General features: G+C 48.2%; 1 protein-coding gene across 4 annotated transcripts; it reads right to left on the reverse strand.

Moving 5' to 3' along the window:
- Positions 1–2239: 2239 nt before the first annotated feature.
- Positions 2240–15274, reverse strand: LOC114784557 (TBC1 domain family member 12-like). Of its 4 annotated transcripts, XM_028970043.1 has the most exons (15): positions 14976–15274; positions 14779–14885; positions 11213–11336; positions 10946–11002; positions 9651–9778; positions 7731–7813; positions 7523–7640; positions 7110–7216; positions 6265–6339; positions 6019–6107; positions 5791–5862; positions 5582–5710; positions 5392–5501; positions 4376–4634; positions 2240–3080 (listed from the first exon to the last, which is right to left on the reverse strand). In XM_028970043.1, exons 1-15 carry the CDS (start codon positions 15054–15056, stop codon positions 3066–3068), a joined length of 1554 nt encoding a protein of 517 aa, XP_028825876.1. In that variant the 5' UTR covers positions 15057–15274; the 3' UTR covers positions 2240–3065. The 4 variants fall into 4 exon arrangements, with proteins under 4 accessions (XP_028825876.1, XP_028825873.1, XP_028825875.1 ...); XM_028970040.1 differs by having other exon boundaries at positions 14779–15274; XM_028970042.1 differs by lacking the exon at positions 10946–11002 and having other exon boundaries at positions 2241–3080; positions 14779–15274.
- Positions 15275–15748: the final 474 nt, after the last annotated feature.

Here is a 15748-nt window from a genome sequence, read left to right on the forward strand (position 1 = left end):
ATTGTTATTTTTAAGTCTGTCTTCGACTACATGGCTCACACTGAGTCGATTGCGCCTTAAATATCGTCACAAAAAGTGACAATGACAACAAAGATTTGTCGTATCTTATCTACTTTAAAGCGAGTCGTTGTGTTTTTTTAATAAATAAATATTATTGAGCCTCTTTTTTATGTCACATTTCCTAGTAATTATTAATAATCTATTTAGCATACTGCTTGTTGCCTTTTGTCCACCAGGTGTCGCTTCAGCACCACATTATTTTTATAGTCTTATTGATATGACATATGAAACAATATTAAAATAAGAGATGACTATTAGTCTCAGTGAATTAAAAAAATTTTAATTCACAGAAATATTCATCGTAACAGAATGAAGTTATGTACGTCATAGTGCAGACTGTTGTAGAAGACTTGTGGACGACCTTGCTGTGTCCTCCATATTTAAACCTTTACCTTGAATGGCCTTCGCGTATGAGTCCGCTTCCGTACCCGCTAGGCCATCACTTTCCCCAGTGAGGGGGATGTGAGAGGGATGAACAGGAATTATCACCGAATCGTTCACTACGGTACTTGGGGGTTCATGAAGAGTGGACAATGGGGAACTATGTATTTGCACGCCCATGGTATTCTGGTTGAAGCTCCTGTAATCAGGGCTCCGTGGAGGTCAGAGAGTCCGACCTGAAGGTCAGAGCATGAAGACAGCTGACATGGTGCTTCTCAAAGCACACAAACAAAGCAGGATTACTTGCAATGGAAAGCGATTAATTCAAATGAATTCATTGGGCCAGTGGTGGCCTAGCGGTCAAGGAAGTGGCCCTGTAATCAGAAGGTTGCTGGTTCCCGATCCACCGAGGTGCTACTGAGCAAAGCACCGTCCCCACACACTGCTCCCCGGGCGCCTGTCATGGTGTCCACTGCTCACTCAGGGTGATTGTTAAATACAGAGGACACGTTTCCCTGTATGTACCATGTGCTGTGCTGCTGTGCATCACAAGTGACAATCACTTCACTTCACAATCTTCAGGTGGGATGTCCAGACACTCTCCATGACCACAACTCACCCAGGAATGAAGAGCTGATCAGGATTTTTTGTGATGTGGTTAAAAATGAGTTTGGAATTCATCCAACATTTGATAGTGAGAAATAGCACCATCCATGCATGTCACTTCATATTTTCTGTCTAGCAGTGCCTCAGAGCAAGGGATCATTCTCCTCTTTTATTCACTATTTTCCTCTTTCTGAAGGACATTTTCCAGCTGAAGGTCTGACTGCACTGGATTTTGATGGGAGGGGCTTGGTAATACTGGGAGGGGTCAGGGTTGTGATAGGGGGAGTTTTGTTTGTACTAAGACACTTAACCCGAAGTTGCTCCAGGGAGACTGTCCCTGTAACTATTGATTGTAAGTCGCTCTGGATATGGGCGTCTGATAAATGCTGTAAATGTAAATGCTGTAAATGTACTAAGAGTTGTGTTCTGGTAGGAGGGGTTTATGTTTTGATGGGAGGGGTTTATGTTGTGCCGGAAGGGGTTTTGGTTATGCTGGGAGGGGTTTTGGCTGCAGTAAGAACCATGCCTAGTCAACTAAACTGCAGGCCCTTATAAAAATACACATGTACCAATTCATCCAGTGCAATACACCCCCCTAATGGCTAAAATCAGCCAAACAGCACACTGTACCATGTTTACAGTCTTGCTTCCTGCAAAGTTATTCCAGTTCTGTATATTCAGACTGTAAGACATTCACCGCAGCCCTCATCACATGGATGAATATTTAGCAAATCATTTTTTATATATCTATTCAATGAAAAACAGACAAACAAAAGTGGTGAATTCCCATCATTTATTTACATCCGTTCCGACTAGTGGTCTTTTAAAAAGAGGAAACCTCCTATTTACATCTGGCCCTTTACAATGGAGGGAGAGAGAGAGAGAGAGAGAGAGAGAGAGAGAGAGAGAGAGAGAGAGAGAGAGAGAGAGAGAGTCAGATAGATGATAAGCGAGTATAGCTTATAGATATCTAGATCTATCGATCTACTCTCTCTCTCTCTCTCATCATCGCTCTCTCTCTTCGCTCTCTCCTCTCTCCTCTCTCTCTCTTCTCTCTCTCTCTCTTCTCTCCTCTCTATCTCTCGCTCCGCTCTGCTACTTATAGAGTAGAAACAGAACACGACGGTAAAATGTCCCATTCAAATTATATGAATTATATCAACCAAATCATTCTTGATCAAACAAAATCTGAAAATAAGACTATTAGAATTTCAAAGTTGTTGGTGGTACAAACCCTTTAACACACAGAATAGCCAGACAAACTGTTTAAATAGAAATCAGTCACACGCTTTCCCATTAATGTCGTAACATTCACCATAATCATAACCCCATGGGCTAGAACAACAACAATAAAAACCAGCGAATTCCGCTCAACAAAGGTCTGCATCGGCACGAACCTGCTTATTGCTCCCAATTGCACCGGTTTCATGGTTAAACTTGCAGGGACGCTTACAAAAACCAATTCAATTTAAAATCCCGACATGCAACGGGTGATCATTTCTTTTTACGAAAGTGTTTCACACATCGTACCTTTTCTTTCTCAGAGGAGAACTGATCATTTTGAATACATTTCGAATTATCGACTAAAACATAATAATTCGACAATATCCCAACGTTGCCAGTTTATGGTAGATTCTCCCTCATATGCAGACATGGGTCTGCAGCCACGAAGAAGTCCAGAACCAGTCCAGACCAGGGCCCGAATCGCCAGTCTATAAATCTCACATGAGTGAAAAGAATCTCTTAAAATGAAACTTGTAAAGCACCTGTATCTGAGCATCTTCTAGTGTTTTTTTTTGCATATTTTGTCTTCAGTGGTCCACAGAGATGGTCCCTGATGTTGCGGGAGACAGGATCAGGCACCAAAAACATCTTGTGGAGTCAGTCTTCTACAGAATAAATAACAGCCATAAAATACCTCATCCCACGTAAATAATACTGATTTCACAGGATTCAAGTGTTCAGGGGACCTCCATTCTCCAAAGCCACCGGATGCTTTAGGACATCCCATATCTTCGTTAGGAATTAAAAACCTGGAGAGATAAAAAAAAAAAAAAAAAAGACAACATGATTTGTCAAATTGCAAACAGAAAAAAGCGCTGCCCCCTGCTGGCAGGGAGGAACTCATGTTGAGGTAATAGAAGAACGGTGTCTGCAACAAGCGGCTGTCCTGATGGTCTTTTATTTCGCAATTTTATTCTGAAAATTCCACAAATAGGCCATATATTAATAGATGAGCACTTCTACGTCAAGCTTAGATATCCATCGAGAGCTCCAGATGGGACATCGAGAGTGGTAGGTTCACAGGTTCACTTAACCCCGCGTGTCTCCAGGAGGATGGTCCTCGTAACTACTGATTGCAACGCGCACCGGATAAATGCTGTAAATATACACGTTCATTTATCAGAGTATCTGTAATAATCCATCATTTAGAGCTGTAGCTGTAAACAAGTACAGCCTTTTAAAAGGCCGGCCTTCTCTGACCACGCGCTAGTCCCCGTTTCACCTCCTCAGCATCGTCGCATCCCTCTCGTGATAATAGGTGGGTTTCGGTCACGTGGTTACGATATGTTTATAAATGATCTATATACATAAATTGTCAACCGTAATGGCAGATATTTAGCTTAGTGTGTTTCAGTTGGAGTTTAGCTCGATACATCCGGTCCACTTTTTTTAACTGTTTACTCAGAATCGCACCATAACATTACAAGATGTCAAATGTATGTCCATATAAAAAATTAAACAAGCATTCGAGAGACATCTGGTCTCTCCTTCTCCAGCTATCTTATTAGTCTTAATTATTCCACTTAAAGTAACCTGCATTCGGCCTCCAATAGAGAGTATTGTGTAAAATGTACTAAATGTGATAACTGTGTATATGAGCTGAATGCTCGCGTTTGTAACTCTGTGACTTCGCTCTCACGGCACAAAACAGACCTTCGATTTGTGGAAAAGAAAACCAAACCAACTAACGTAGAAAGAACAAAAAAAAAAAACAGCAATTTATACCGATTTTTTGCCACAACTTTTTGACTTTTTTTCTTTGACAGAGTTGTAACTTTTTCTTCTCCTTTTCTTGGCTAAAGCAGCGTAAACTACACAAAACATGGGCATCAGATCCTCACTTTTCCACTTCCTGCCCTCCACCTGAATTTGGCGCCTTGGCGTGAACTCATGTCAGATCTCCTGGCGGCCAAGGACTGAGAATCAAATCAACGTTTTATTAAAAATGAACCGTTCATGAAACAAATATCGTAGAATGGAAAGGATAGGTACTATAGACCAGAAATGGGACGATTTACAGCGCCAGCGCGACTGCTCTACGGACCTGGGTCCACTTCCTGTTGCCGCTGACCATCTGCGTGGAGGAGATGCAGGAGAAGAGGTTCTCGGAGGCCATGTCCTCAGGCAGACGGGTGAGGAACTGGGCGATGTGGATGAAGTCCATCTGCAGCAGGACGTCTTCGTACAGCCTCAGGATGCCCAGGCCGGTGCGGAACAGGAACTCCTCGCCGTCCCGACAGAAGACGTCCCACACCCGACAAGCCACGTCTAACGGCAGAGACTTACTGTAGAGCGTGAAGATCCTAAACCAACAAACATGAGCTTCACTCTCGAGTTTAAGGCCCCGTCCACACAAAAACGTTCTTCTCTAAACCTGGAAAATTTCTATCCAATCTGGCCCTGCGTCAACACGGAGACGGCGTTCCCGGTGATTTTCCCGAGTGAAGTTCTCCTTTTTTGGTTTGCTGTATTAGCCCGACCTCCAACAACGGCAGAGGACACATTGGTGGTTGTGATGTAGCAGCTGTAAGAAGTCCTCACTACGCTGAGAAGACGAGGCTGGAGAACAACGACGCGCTTTTTTAGAAACCGTAACGCGTTCTCGTGTGCTGGACGGCTGCAGGTCGTGACGGGCGTGGTGGAAGTGACCTGAGGGAAAGTCGAACGGAAGTAAAGTCTAAAGTCAACATCGGAGCATCAGGTGTGGTAGTAGCCTAGCGGGTAACACACTCGCCTACGAACCAGAAGACCCAGGTTCAAACCCCACTTACTACCATCGTGTCCCTGAGCAGGACACTTAACCCTCAGTGTCTCCAGGGGGGGACTGTCCCTGTCACTACTGATTGTAAGTCGCTCTGGATAAGAGGGTCTTGGTAAATGTCCCCTACACGCGGTAATCCTCTGCGATATACGTCTACTGCACAGGATCATTGTTGTCAGTATAAACCCGACTGATTGGATGGAAAAGTTCAGCATTTTGAACCCGTAATTCAGTCTTCGTGAAGGCTGGACGTCTTCCTCCACGAACAACTGGAAGAATGTTGAGAAGGAACAACTCACCAGTCGATCAGATAGAGGTCAGGGGTGAGGCTGTAGCCCCTAAAGTGCTCGCACAGCTTGGGGAGGTTCTCCTCGAAGAACGCTTCAAAAGCGGCAAAGTATTTCAGCATCTGTGGAGGGAAGGAACGTCAGCGTCTCCTCTGCCATGGCATGAGAACGACGAAGCAAGGGTCCCCAGCAGGAACCTCACCAGCTCATGGTCCACCCTGAAGAACGCCATCTGACATGGCTTGTTGAGGAGGTTGGCAAAGGCGATGAAGGCATCGGCCTCCTCCAGGTTCAGGATCAGCACAGCGGCAATGAAGGACATGCCCTGGACCTGAACGCAGGAGGTCCTAGCGTCAAAGTGGAAGTGGTGTAGAAGTCAGAGCAGTTTCTAACGCACGCTGAGATACTCACATATCCCACGTCCGGCCTGTAGCAGGTGTAGGCCCCCAGAACGCTGTGCAGGAGATCATGGTATGGACCACCCTGTTGGCAGAGAGAACGTTCATTCAACTCAAGCGATTATGGGTGTAACGATGCATCGCGACTCGGACCAAAGATAAAAAAAAAAAAAAAAAAAAAAGTGATGTTACAACAGTAAAATAAAAAGGGTTAAGGGCCTTAACATGAAGAACGTTCTACCTTCTGGAAGATGAAAAGCGAGGGGAACGTTCGAGCGATGTCCAGCTTGATGAGATCCAGGCTGGACTCCCTGTCTGCAAGCGAAGCCACTGAAATAAAGAAATACGTTTCAAAAATACTTCCGACGAGTATCAATGACCTGTGTGGACGAAGCTTGAACAGAAATGGGAACAGGGACGCGTTTAATTAAGACATCTTGTCTGAAGGTGACGTTGGGACGAGCTTGAGACACTCGCTCAGACGTACTCTCCGCCTCGGATCCCGTCTCGCTGAAGCTCTTCCACCGCTCCTTGGCTCGGGAGAGGAAGATTTCGTAGAGTTCTGCAGGAAAACGGGGGAACATAAGTTCAAAGAGCCGAACATTTCCGCTTCATTTCCATCAGTACGTGAGGACAACTGGTGATGGCGAGTTCAAACCTGAGAACTTCAACGATTTCCTTCTACTTTTTATTTTTGTTGTATAAGGTGTGATGTGTATGATATGCCCAGATGGTAGGGGGCGCTATTTCGCTACCCCAACAAAGGCCTGGTTCCTCCCCATCTGCAGCCTCCTAACAAACGTTAACTTCAGATCTTTCACATCTACACCTGGGAAGCAGCTTTTTTATTCAATAAAATCTTCCCAATCCTAAAAAAAGTTTAGGATTTCCAACAGACCTCCGAATACATTTACAGCGTTTACCAGACGCCTTACAGTCAGTAGGACAGGGACAGGGACAGGGACAGGGAGTGGGGTGCTAGTAGCCTAGTGGGTAACACACTTGCCATGAACCAGAAGTCCCAGGTTCAAACCCCACTTACTACCATCGTGTCCCTGAGCAGGACACTTAACCCTGAGTGTCTCCAGGGGGGGACTGTCCCTGTCACTACTGACTAAGGCGCTCTGGATAAGAGCATCTGGTAAATGCCATAAATGTAAATGTACTGACCTCAGAATACATTTACGGAATTTACCAGACGGCCTTTTCCACAGCGACTTACAGTCAGTAGTGACAGGGACAGTCCCCCCCCCTGGGGTCACGACTTGATTTGAACCTGGGACTCTTCTGGTCTACAGGCTACAAACGTGAAGCATGTTGAAGTGAAGTCACCTGGAGTGATGTTGAGCTCGTTCCCGACCGCCAGGCTCCACACCCGGCCCCTGACGTTGGGGGGCAGTCCCTGCCACCACAGGTCTCTTGCCCGCCGGGTGTTACGCCTGTCAGCAAAGCACAGACGGACGCTCAATATAATGAGTAATATAATCTTCATAAATGCAGCGCAGAACATTCTATATCGATTACATCAACTGATTTCAACGAGAAGAATAAGTTGGTGGCGCTGGACGGCCGTGTGGACACTGTCACAAACGGTGACGCTTAATTATCGATAAATAATCGATAATCGCAACCGAATCGAACAGCCACTATAACATGATTAATCGATAATCACGACCGAATCGAACAGAGCAGCCACTATGACGCGTTATTCCAGAGCTGGGAGACATGGATCGCAGGTTCCTCACATGCTCTCCCAGTTGGGCAGGATCTCCGTGTTCCAGACCACCATGGTGTTGGCAATGATGTCCTCCTGCCGGAACCTCTCCTTCATCTGCTTCACCTTCCGCCGGGCGTCCTTCAGCTCTGTGGAACCAAGTCGGGAGAGTTGAGGGCGCGTTTGGGACGTTTCTACCGGCTGATGACGCGCCGCGGTTTCAGCTGCTCCACACACACCCCTTTTTTTGGCCTCTGCCACCATTTCGTCGTACTCCTGCCGGTGGCGCTGTGCCTCCTCTGAAGACTTGGCTGGAAGGTTTCTGAGGAGAAGAACGTATGAAAGGTGGCGTTTGAAAGAGCCCAACTGTTAAAAACACGACATGATGATTAAAACGAGGAAATTAATCTACAGTTCCTACATGCTTCAGGTCGGAAAGGAAGATATTCGTTTATTTATGACTTCTGTGGTCCAGCAGCGGAACGCGAGCAGATTACGGGTCCGTTTTAATTTACGAGTCGCGTCGGAGCGGAAAGCGAGCGCCCGGACCCCGGAATCCATGCATAGTTCATGAGGAACGGGCCCTTGAGGCTGCGCGCTGAAACTCTATCGCTCGGCGCGCCCCTTCGTGACACAGAGCAGACGTCCAGACGGGCTGGGACATTCAACTCGATATTCTGCGTTGTGAAGGACTCTCCAGCCTCTTACCGTCCCGAAGCATTCGGGCCCTCGCGGCCCCAGGTTCTTACTACAGGCCATCAGACACCTGGAGACACTGGGGACATTCCTCTCTGGACTGACACACACACACTCACACACACACACACACGACCTGGTCTATATTTAAAATATATTATCTATTACAGCAGCCTTCTGTATTTATTTCACTTTATTGCAATGTCACACGTGGTCACGCTATGTCACTGCGTAACATTGTTTAAACGTTACATGTAGCACCAGGACCCGGAGAAGCGTTCCCGCTCAGTAAAATGTGTCCCATTTTGTCCTCGTGGGAGGAACTGTTTGTTACGGAACGTTAGAACACGTCTGAAGAACCGGATCGTTCCTCAGTGACCTCATGTGCCATGAGGACGTCAAAAACAAAACCAGTCGCAAAATCCATAATCTTACAGGGGTTTTAGCTCCGCCTTCTGGCTACACCAAGAGCAGGTCATCCAGAAAAGCTTCCAATATTTACCTTGCAATGGGAAAAAACTGATATTTACTTATTAATATTTACACTAATTCACCCTGCAGCGTTACCGAACGTGAAAAAAAAAAAAAAAAACAGGTCCTCCCACGAGGACAAAATGGGACACATTTTACTGAGCGTGAACATTCCTGCCGTCACCGTGATGCGGCTTGTTTCCTTTCAGTTCTGTCACGACAGACCGTTTTAGTGTGAATCTGGTCATTATATATAAAACTGTACATTATGTAAACCTTAACAGACCCTGCAGCGTGGCTGAAGTTGAATTCTTTGTACGGATACCAGTGTAATTTGTATATATTAAGTGGACTATTTAAGTGCCTTTCGTCGTTCCTTGAAGAGTGAAAATGACAATAAATCTTCATCTTATCTTATCCATGAATCAATCGGCAGGGCAGGAGACGCTGCTTCACTCACGCATTGTTCCTGCAGACACCAGGCCCCAGACGTGCAAATACCGGCCTTCACCGCACATACATTCCCTGCACATACTTCCGGCCGGGAAACGTTTCATCTCCTACCGGGACGATTCTGTATAAATCACGCTGTAGAAAATGTTGCCAGTTTGTTAATATTTTCCTTTATTCGAAATGAAATCCTATAACTAATAACGTTTGAATCTAATATAATTGATCTGGATTATAGGGCGGTAGTAGCCTAGTGAGTAACACACTCGACTATGAACCAGAAGACCCGGGTTCGAATCCCACTTACTACCATCGTGTCCCTGAGCAAGACACTTAACCCTGAGTGTCTCCAGGGGGGACTGTCCCTGTAACTACTGACTAAGTCGCTCTGGATAAGGGCGTCTGGTAAACGCTGGAAATGTAAATGGATTCTGCTCATATTAGCGCTTCAGGTCCCTGTTCCCACCTCGTAAAGGAACCGGAATGAAAGACACGCCCCGTTTCACCGTCACCTAATAAACGTGAGTAAAGTGTGGACTCACGCCGGCCGGTCCTCCAAGATCAGCGCTGTGGTGGACAGCGGCTGGAACTCCAGGTTCTTCCGGCGGCCGTGGGGACAGCCGTCAGGGACGGCCGTCGGGGACAGCTTCCCCGTCCGCGCCTCGTACTCCTGGACGGAGAGAGACAGGAAGAGGGGAGTCGCAGGACGCCGGCGGGCACGCACGATCCACACGGGGGGGTGGGGGGGGCACAAAGCTGCTTTTTGCATATTCCACGCATGCAGATTTATAATTATGCAAAAGTGCTGCTTAAAAAGAGCAAAAAAAAAAACATAAATATGGAGCGAGCAGGAGAATGCAGGCCGGTCCGGAAACGACCGGATGGAGAGGGTGTGGGGTCGGGGGTCGGAGGCGGCACGTGGCGTCGGTGTGGCCTTCCACACCGGGACCCCGTCGCCCCGGCAACGTGAAGCACATGCAGCCGCTTCGGTTGCTAGCGCGGCGTGGGGTTAGTGGCTGAGTGTGGAGATGGGCGGAGTCCTGAGGAAGCCCAGCGATGTGTTATTCTGGAACAGCCATATTTAAATTGGCGAATAAAGAACATTTTAAAAAGGTTTATTAAGAATAAAAAAAGAAAAAACGATATTTGAATTGATGGACGACTATATGAACGTTCATAATCGTATTTTAGTGATGGTTTAGTAGCCTGGCGGGTAACACGCTCGCCTGTGAACCAGAAGACCCAGGTTCAAACCCCACTTACTACCATCGTGTCCCTGAGCAGGACACTTAACACTGAGTGTCTCCAGGGGGGGACTGTCCCTGTCTCCATATACAACCAAAAAAAACAAAAAAACACCTCATTTATTTGTGATCAGCAAATTATTGAATTACTCTGCTGTAACCGTTAATTAAACACAGACTATTATTCCATTAAGGTAGTGCGGAAATTCCCCGGCGCCATCTAGTGGTCCTTCATTGCACGACGCTTATTTCTGATATTTCGACGCGTCTGTGCCTGCTTTCTTTACGGCGGGCGTCCCCGGCGCAGGTTCGAATCCTGCCGACTACGTTCTCTGGGGCGGCGGTGGCCTGGCGGTTAAGGAAGCGGCCCGGTAATCAGAAGGTTGCCGGATCGAATCCCGCGCCGTCCCCACACACCGCTCCCCGAGGGTGACCGCGTCACGCGCCTGACAACCACGATCTCGTCACCTTTACTTCACCGATGGCGAGATTGGGCCCTACTTCCTGTCTCTGGGCGTGAGCGTGTGATGGCTCGGTGGCGGTGACAGGCTTATGTCGCTCCATGCAGAGAGAGAAGAAAGCGAGCGCCGTACCCCAGTGCCTAAGAGGTTAGGCGTGGAAACGGACGTAAAGTTTCCCGGGTTACGGTCCTAACGAGAGAAGAAAACGGGTTAAAGTTCTTCTGTCGAGTTCCTCGCTCGTCCTGGAAAAAAGGGGGTTAAAAAGGAAAGAAAGAAAGAAAGAACTTTGCAATAACCGCTGACGAAAGCGAGAAATAAAACGTTTATTTTGAACCGGATCTGCGCGAGCTGGCAGCGGCGCGGAACCAGTCAGTTCGGACCTTCACCTCATGCACCGACCTGCTGGATGGTTCTGGAGTCCTTCTGGCCGCCCTCTCTCAGCGGAACCTTCCCGAACAGCTTCCACCCCGGCGCGCTCTGGGACGGCGGCCCGGCCTCCGCCTGCCTCTTGGAAAACAGGCCCCTGGGGGACCGACAACACCGGAGATCAGTCTCACGTCCTGTAACCAGTCTCACCACCATACAGGTAACACACTCGCCCACGAACCAGAAGACCCGGGTTCAAACCCCACTTACTACCATCGTGTCCCTGAGCAGGACACTTAACACTGAGTGTCTCCAGGGGGGGGACTGTCCCTGTAACTACTGACTGTATGTCGCTCTGGATAAGAGGGTCTGGTAAACGCTGTAAATGTGGGTAAGGAGGTCTGGTAAACGCTGTAAATGTGGGTAAGGAGGTCTGGTAAACGCTGTAAATGTGGGTAAGGGGGTCTGGTAAACGCTGTAAATGTGGGTAAGGGGGTCTGGTAAACGCTGTAAATGTGGGTAAGGGGGTCTGGTAAAAACGCTGTAAATGTGGGTAAGGAGGTCCTGGTAAACGCTGTAAATGTGGGTAAGGAGGTCTGGTAAACGCTGTAAATGTGGTAAGGAGGTCTGGTAAACACGCTGTAAATGTGGGTAAGGAGGTCTGGTAAACGCTGTAAATGTGGGTAAGGAGGTCTGGTAAACGCCGTAAATGTGGGTAAGGAGGTCTGGTAAACGCCGTAAATGTGGGTAAGGGGGTCTGGTAAACGCCGTAAATGTGGGTAAGGAGGTCTGGTAAACGCTGTAAATGTGGGTAAGGAGGTCTGGTAAACGCTGTAAATGTGGGTAAGGAGGTCCTGGTAAAACTCTGTAAATGTGGGTAAGGAGGTCTGGTAAACGCTGTAAATGTGGGTAAGGAGGTCTGGTAAACGCTGTAAATGTGGGTAAGGAGGTCTGGTAAACGCTGTAAATGTGGGTAAGTTAAGAGGTTGGTAAACGCTGTAAGGTGTGTCTGTAAAGGTAAATGTGGGTAAGGAGGTCTGGTAAACGCTGTAAATGTGGGTAAGGAGGTCTGGTAAACGCTGTAAATGTGGGTAAGGAGGTCTGGTAAACGCTGTAAATGTGGGTAAGGGGGTCTGGTAAACGCTGTAAATGTGGGTAAGGGGGTCTGGTAAACGCTGTAAGGAAATGGGGTAAGGGGGTCTGGTAAACGCTGTAAAGGTAAATGTGGGTAAGGGGGTCTGGTAAACGCTGTAAAGGTAAATGTGGGTAAGGAGGTCTGGTAAACGCTGTAAATGTGGGTAAGGAGGTCTGGTTAAACGCTGTAAATGTGGGTAAGGGGGTCTGGTAAACGCTGTAAATGTGGGTAAGGGGGTCTGGTAAACGCTGTAAATGTGGGTAAGGGGGTCTGGTAAACGCTGTAAATGTGGGTAAGGAGGTCTGGTAAACGCTGTAAATGTGGGTAAGGAGGTCTGGTAAACGCTGTAAATGTGGGTAAGGAGGTCTGGTAAACGCTGTAAATGTGGGTAAGGAGGTCTGGTAAACGCTGTAAATGTGGGTAAGGAGGTCTGGTAAACGCTGTAAATGTGGGTAAGGAGGTCTGGTAAACGCTGTAAATGTGGGTAAGGGGGTCTGGTAAACGCCGTAAATGTGGGTAAGGGGGTCTGGTAAACGCCGTAAATGTGGGTAAGGGGGGTCTGGTAAACGCCGTAAATGTGGGTAAGGGGGTCTGGTAAACGCTGTAAATGTGGGTAAGGAGGTCTGGTAAACGCTGTAAATGTGGGTAAGGAGGTCTGGTAAACGCTGTAAATGTGGGTAAGGGAGGTCTGGTAAACGCTGTAAATGTGGGGTAAGGAGGTCTGGTAAACGCTGTAATGTGGGTAAGGAGGTCTGGTAAACGCTGTAGGTAATGTGGGTAAGGAGGTCTGGTAAACGCTGTAAATGTTGGGTAAGGAGGTCTGGTAAACGCTGGTAAACGCTGTAACGTTTGTAAATGGGTAAGGAGGTCTGGTAAACGCTGTAAATGTGGGTAAGGGGGTCTGGTAAACGCTGTAAATGTGGGTAAGGGGGTCTGGTAAACGCTGTAAAGGTAAATGTGGGTAAGGGGGTCTGGTAAACGCTGTAAAGGTAAATGTGGGTAAGGGGGTCTGGTAAACGCTGTAAAGGTAAATGTGGGTAAGGAGGTCTGGTAAACGCCGTAAAGGTAAATGTGGGTAAGGGGGTCTGGTAAACGCTGTAAATGTGGGTAAGGGGGTCTGGTAAACGCTGTAAAGGTAAATGTGGGTAAGGAGGTCTGGTAAACGCTGTAAGGTAAATGTGGGTAAGGAGGTCTGGTAAACGCTGTAAATGTGGGTAAGGAGGTCTGGTAAACGCTGTAAATGTGGGTAAGGAGGTCTGGTAAACGCTGTAAAGGTAAATGTTGGTAAGGAGGTCTGGTAAACGCTGTAAATGTGGGTAGGGGGGGGTCTGGTAAACGCTGTAAATGTGGGTAGGGGGTCTGGTAAACGCTGTAAAGGTAAATGTGGGGTAAGGGAGGGTCTGGTAAACGCTGTAAAGGTAAATGTGGTTAAGGAGGTCTGGTAAACGCTGTAAATGTGGGTAAGGGGGTCTGGTAAACGCTGTAAATGTGGGTAAGGGGGTCTGGTAAACGCTGTAAAGGTAAATGTGGGTAAGGAGGTCTGGTAAACGAAACGCTGTAAATTTGGGTAAGGGGGTCTGGTAAACGCTGTAAATGTGGGGTAAGAGGGGGTCTGGTAAACCGCTGTAAATGTGGGTAAGGGGGGTCTGGTAAACCTGTAAATGTGGGGTAAGGAGGTCTGGTAAACGCTGTAAATGTGGGTAAGGAGGTCTGGTAAACGCTGTAAATGTGGGTAAGGGGGTCTGGTAAACGCTGTAAAGAGGTAAATGTGGGTAAGGGGGGTCTGGTAAAGCTGTAAATGTGGGTAAGGGGGTCTGGTATAAAACGCTGTAAAGGTAAATGGGGTAAGGAGGTCTGGTAAACGCTGTAAAGGTAAATGTGGGTAAGGAGGTCTTGGTAACGCTGGTAAAATGTGGGTGAAGGGGGTCTGGTAAACGCTGTAAAGGTAAATGTGGGTAAGGAGGTCGGTAAAACGCTGATAAAGGGAAATGTGGGTAAGGGAGGTCTGGTAAAAACGCTTAAATGTGGGTAAGGGGGTCCTGGTAAACGCTGTAAAGGGTAATGTGGGTAAGGGGGGCTGGGGGGTAAACGCTGTAAATGTGGTAAGGAGGTCTGGTAAACGCCTGTAAATTGTGGGTAAGGAGGTCTGGTAAACGCTGTAAATGTGGGTAAGGAGGTCTGGTAAACGCTGTAAATGTGGGTAAGGAGGTCTGGTAAACGCTGTAAAGGTAAATGTGGGTAAGGAGGTCTGGTAAACGCTGTAAAGTTAAATGTGGGTAAGGGGGTCTGGTAAACGCTGTAAATGTGGGTAAGGGGGTCTGGTAAACGCTGTAAATGTGTCGCTTTACAGGAGCCGTTATGCGTGATTTGCGTAATTAGACCTGCGATGGAGCTCCGACCCACGTATCACGTATCACGGAGACGTAATGACCGTCATATCGGGTGTTTATGGCGCGGTAATGACCTGGTGAAGAGCTTCTTGTCCCCGGACGGGACGTGGTCGGGGGCGCTCTGGCGCCGGTTGACCTCGAAGGTGTTCCGGGGGCGCAGGCCGGGGTCGCCGGGGTCCTCCGGGCCGTTGCTCTCCGGGCTCAGCGGCGAGGAGTCGCAGCTCCGGAAGCGGGGCAGGGTCCCGACGGCCCGGAGGGCCCCCGCGTCCCCGTTCGGCAGCGCTGCGCCATCGCCGGTTTCCGCGTTCACGTCGTTCCCGTCGGCGGGCGCGCCGTTCCCGGCCTCCTCCATCTCACGCCGGGGCCGCCATCATGTCTCCGGCCTGTAACGCGCACCGCGACGCGGCGGCGGCGAGCTGGACTCTACGGGCTGCGGGACCGGCGCCGCGTCCCCGCTGCCATGTCCAGATTCCGGTGACGTCACGCCGGAGGAGGAGGAGCTGCGGTGACACCTGCTGGTCCCCGAACCGCACGAAGTGACAATCCGGAGTCCGACCATCAGCCATCCCAACCAGACGCCACGATAAGTGAGTAAAAATGTAGAATTTCCCGCGTCTTCGCCCTTATATGAATATTTCAATGAGCTCATGAATATTTAAACGAGCTCGACTCTGATTGGCCGGCGAAGACGGACGCGTCACGACTCACGATCAATAGTGAATTAAATTATTTCAATTGGCAAAGCCGAGATAGATTCTCACCGGTCAGCAAGGTTTATAACTTGGCCCGCATCCCCGCAATGGATTAAAAATGACACTATCTTTTAAAATGATCTTTTTAATTACATGTGTATTGCAGGGACGGATTATGGGACATGTGGCCCCTGGGCAAAACGTTCGATAGTCCTCCCCCTCAAAAAAAACCCAAAAAACACCAGCATTGTCTGGGATGGCTAGTTGCTACGTCACCGTGCCACTTGTGGGTCCAAACTAGTGCGGTGTACAAGCAGAATGACGTTGACAAAATATTTTGCCGCTTTTTACC

This window comes from Denticeps clupeoides, chromosome 2 (genome assembly GCF_900700375.1).
Source record: "Denticeps clupeoides chromosome 2, fDenClu1.1, whole genome shotgun sequence".
Lineage (NCBI taxonomy): Eukaryota > Metazoa > Chordata > Actinopteri > Clupeiformes > Denticipitidae > Denticeps > Denticeps clupeoides.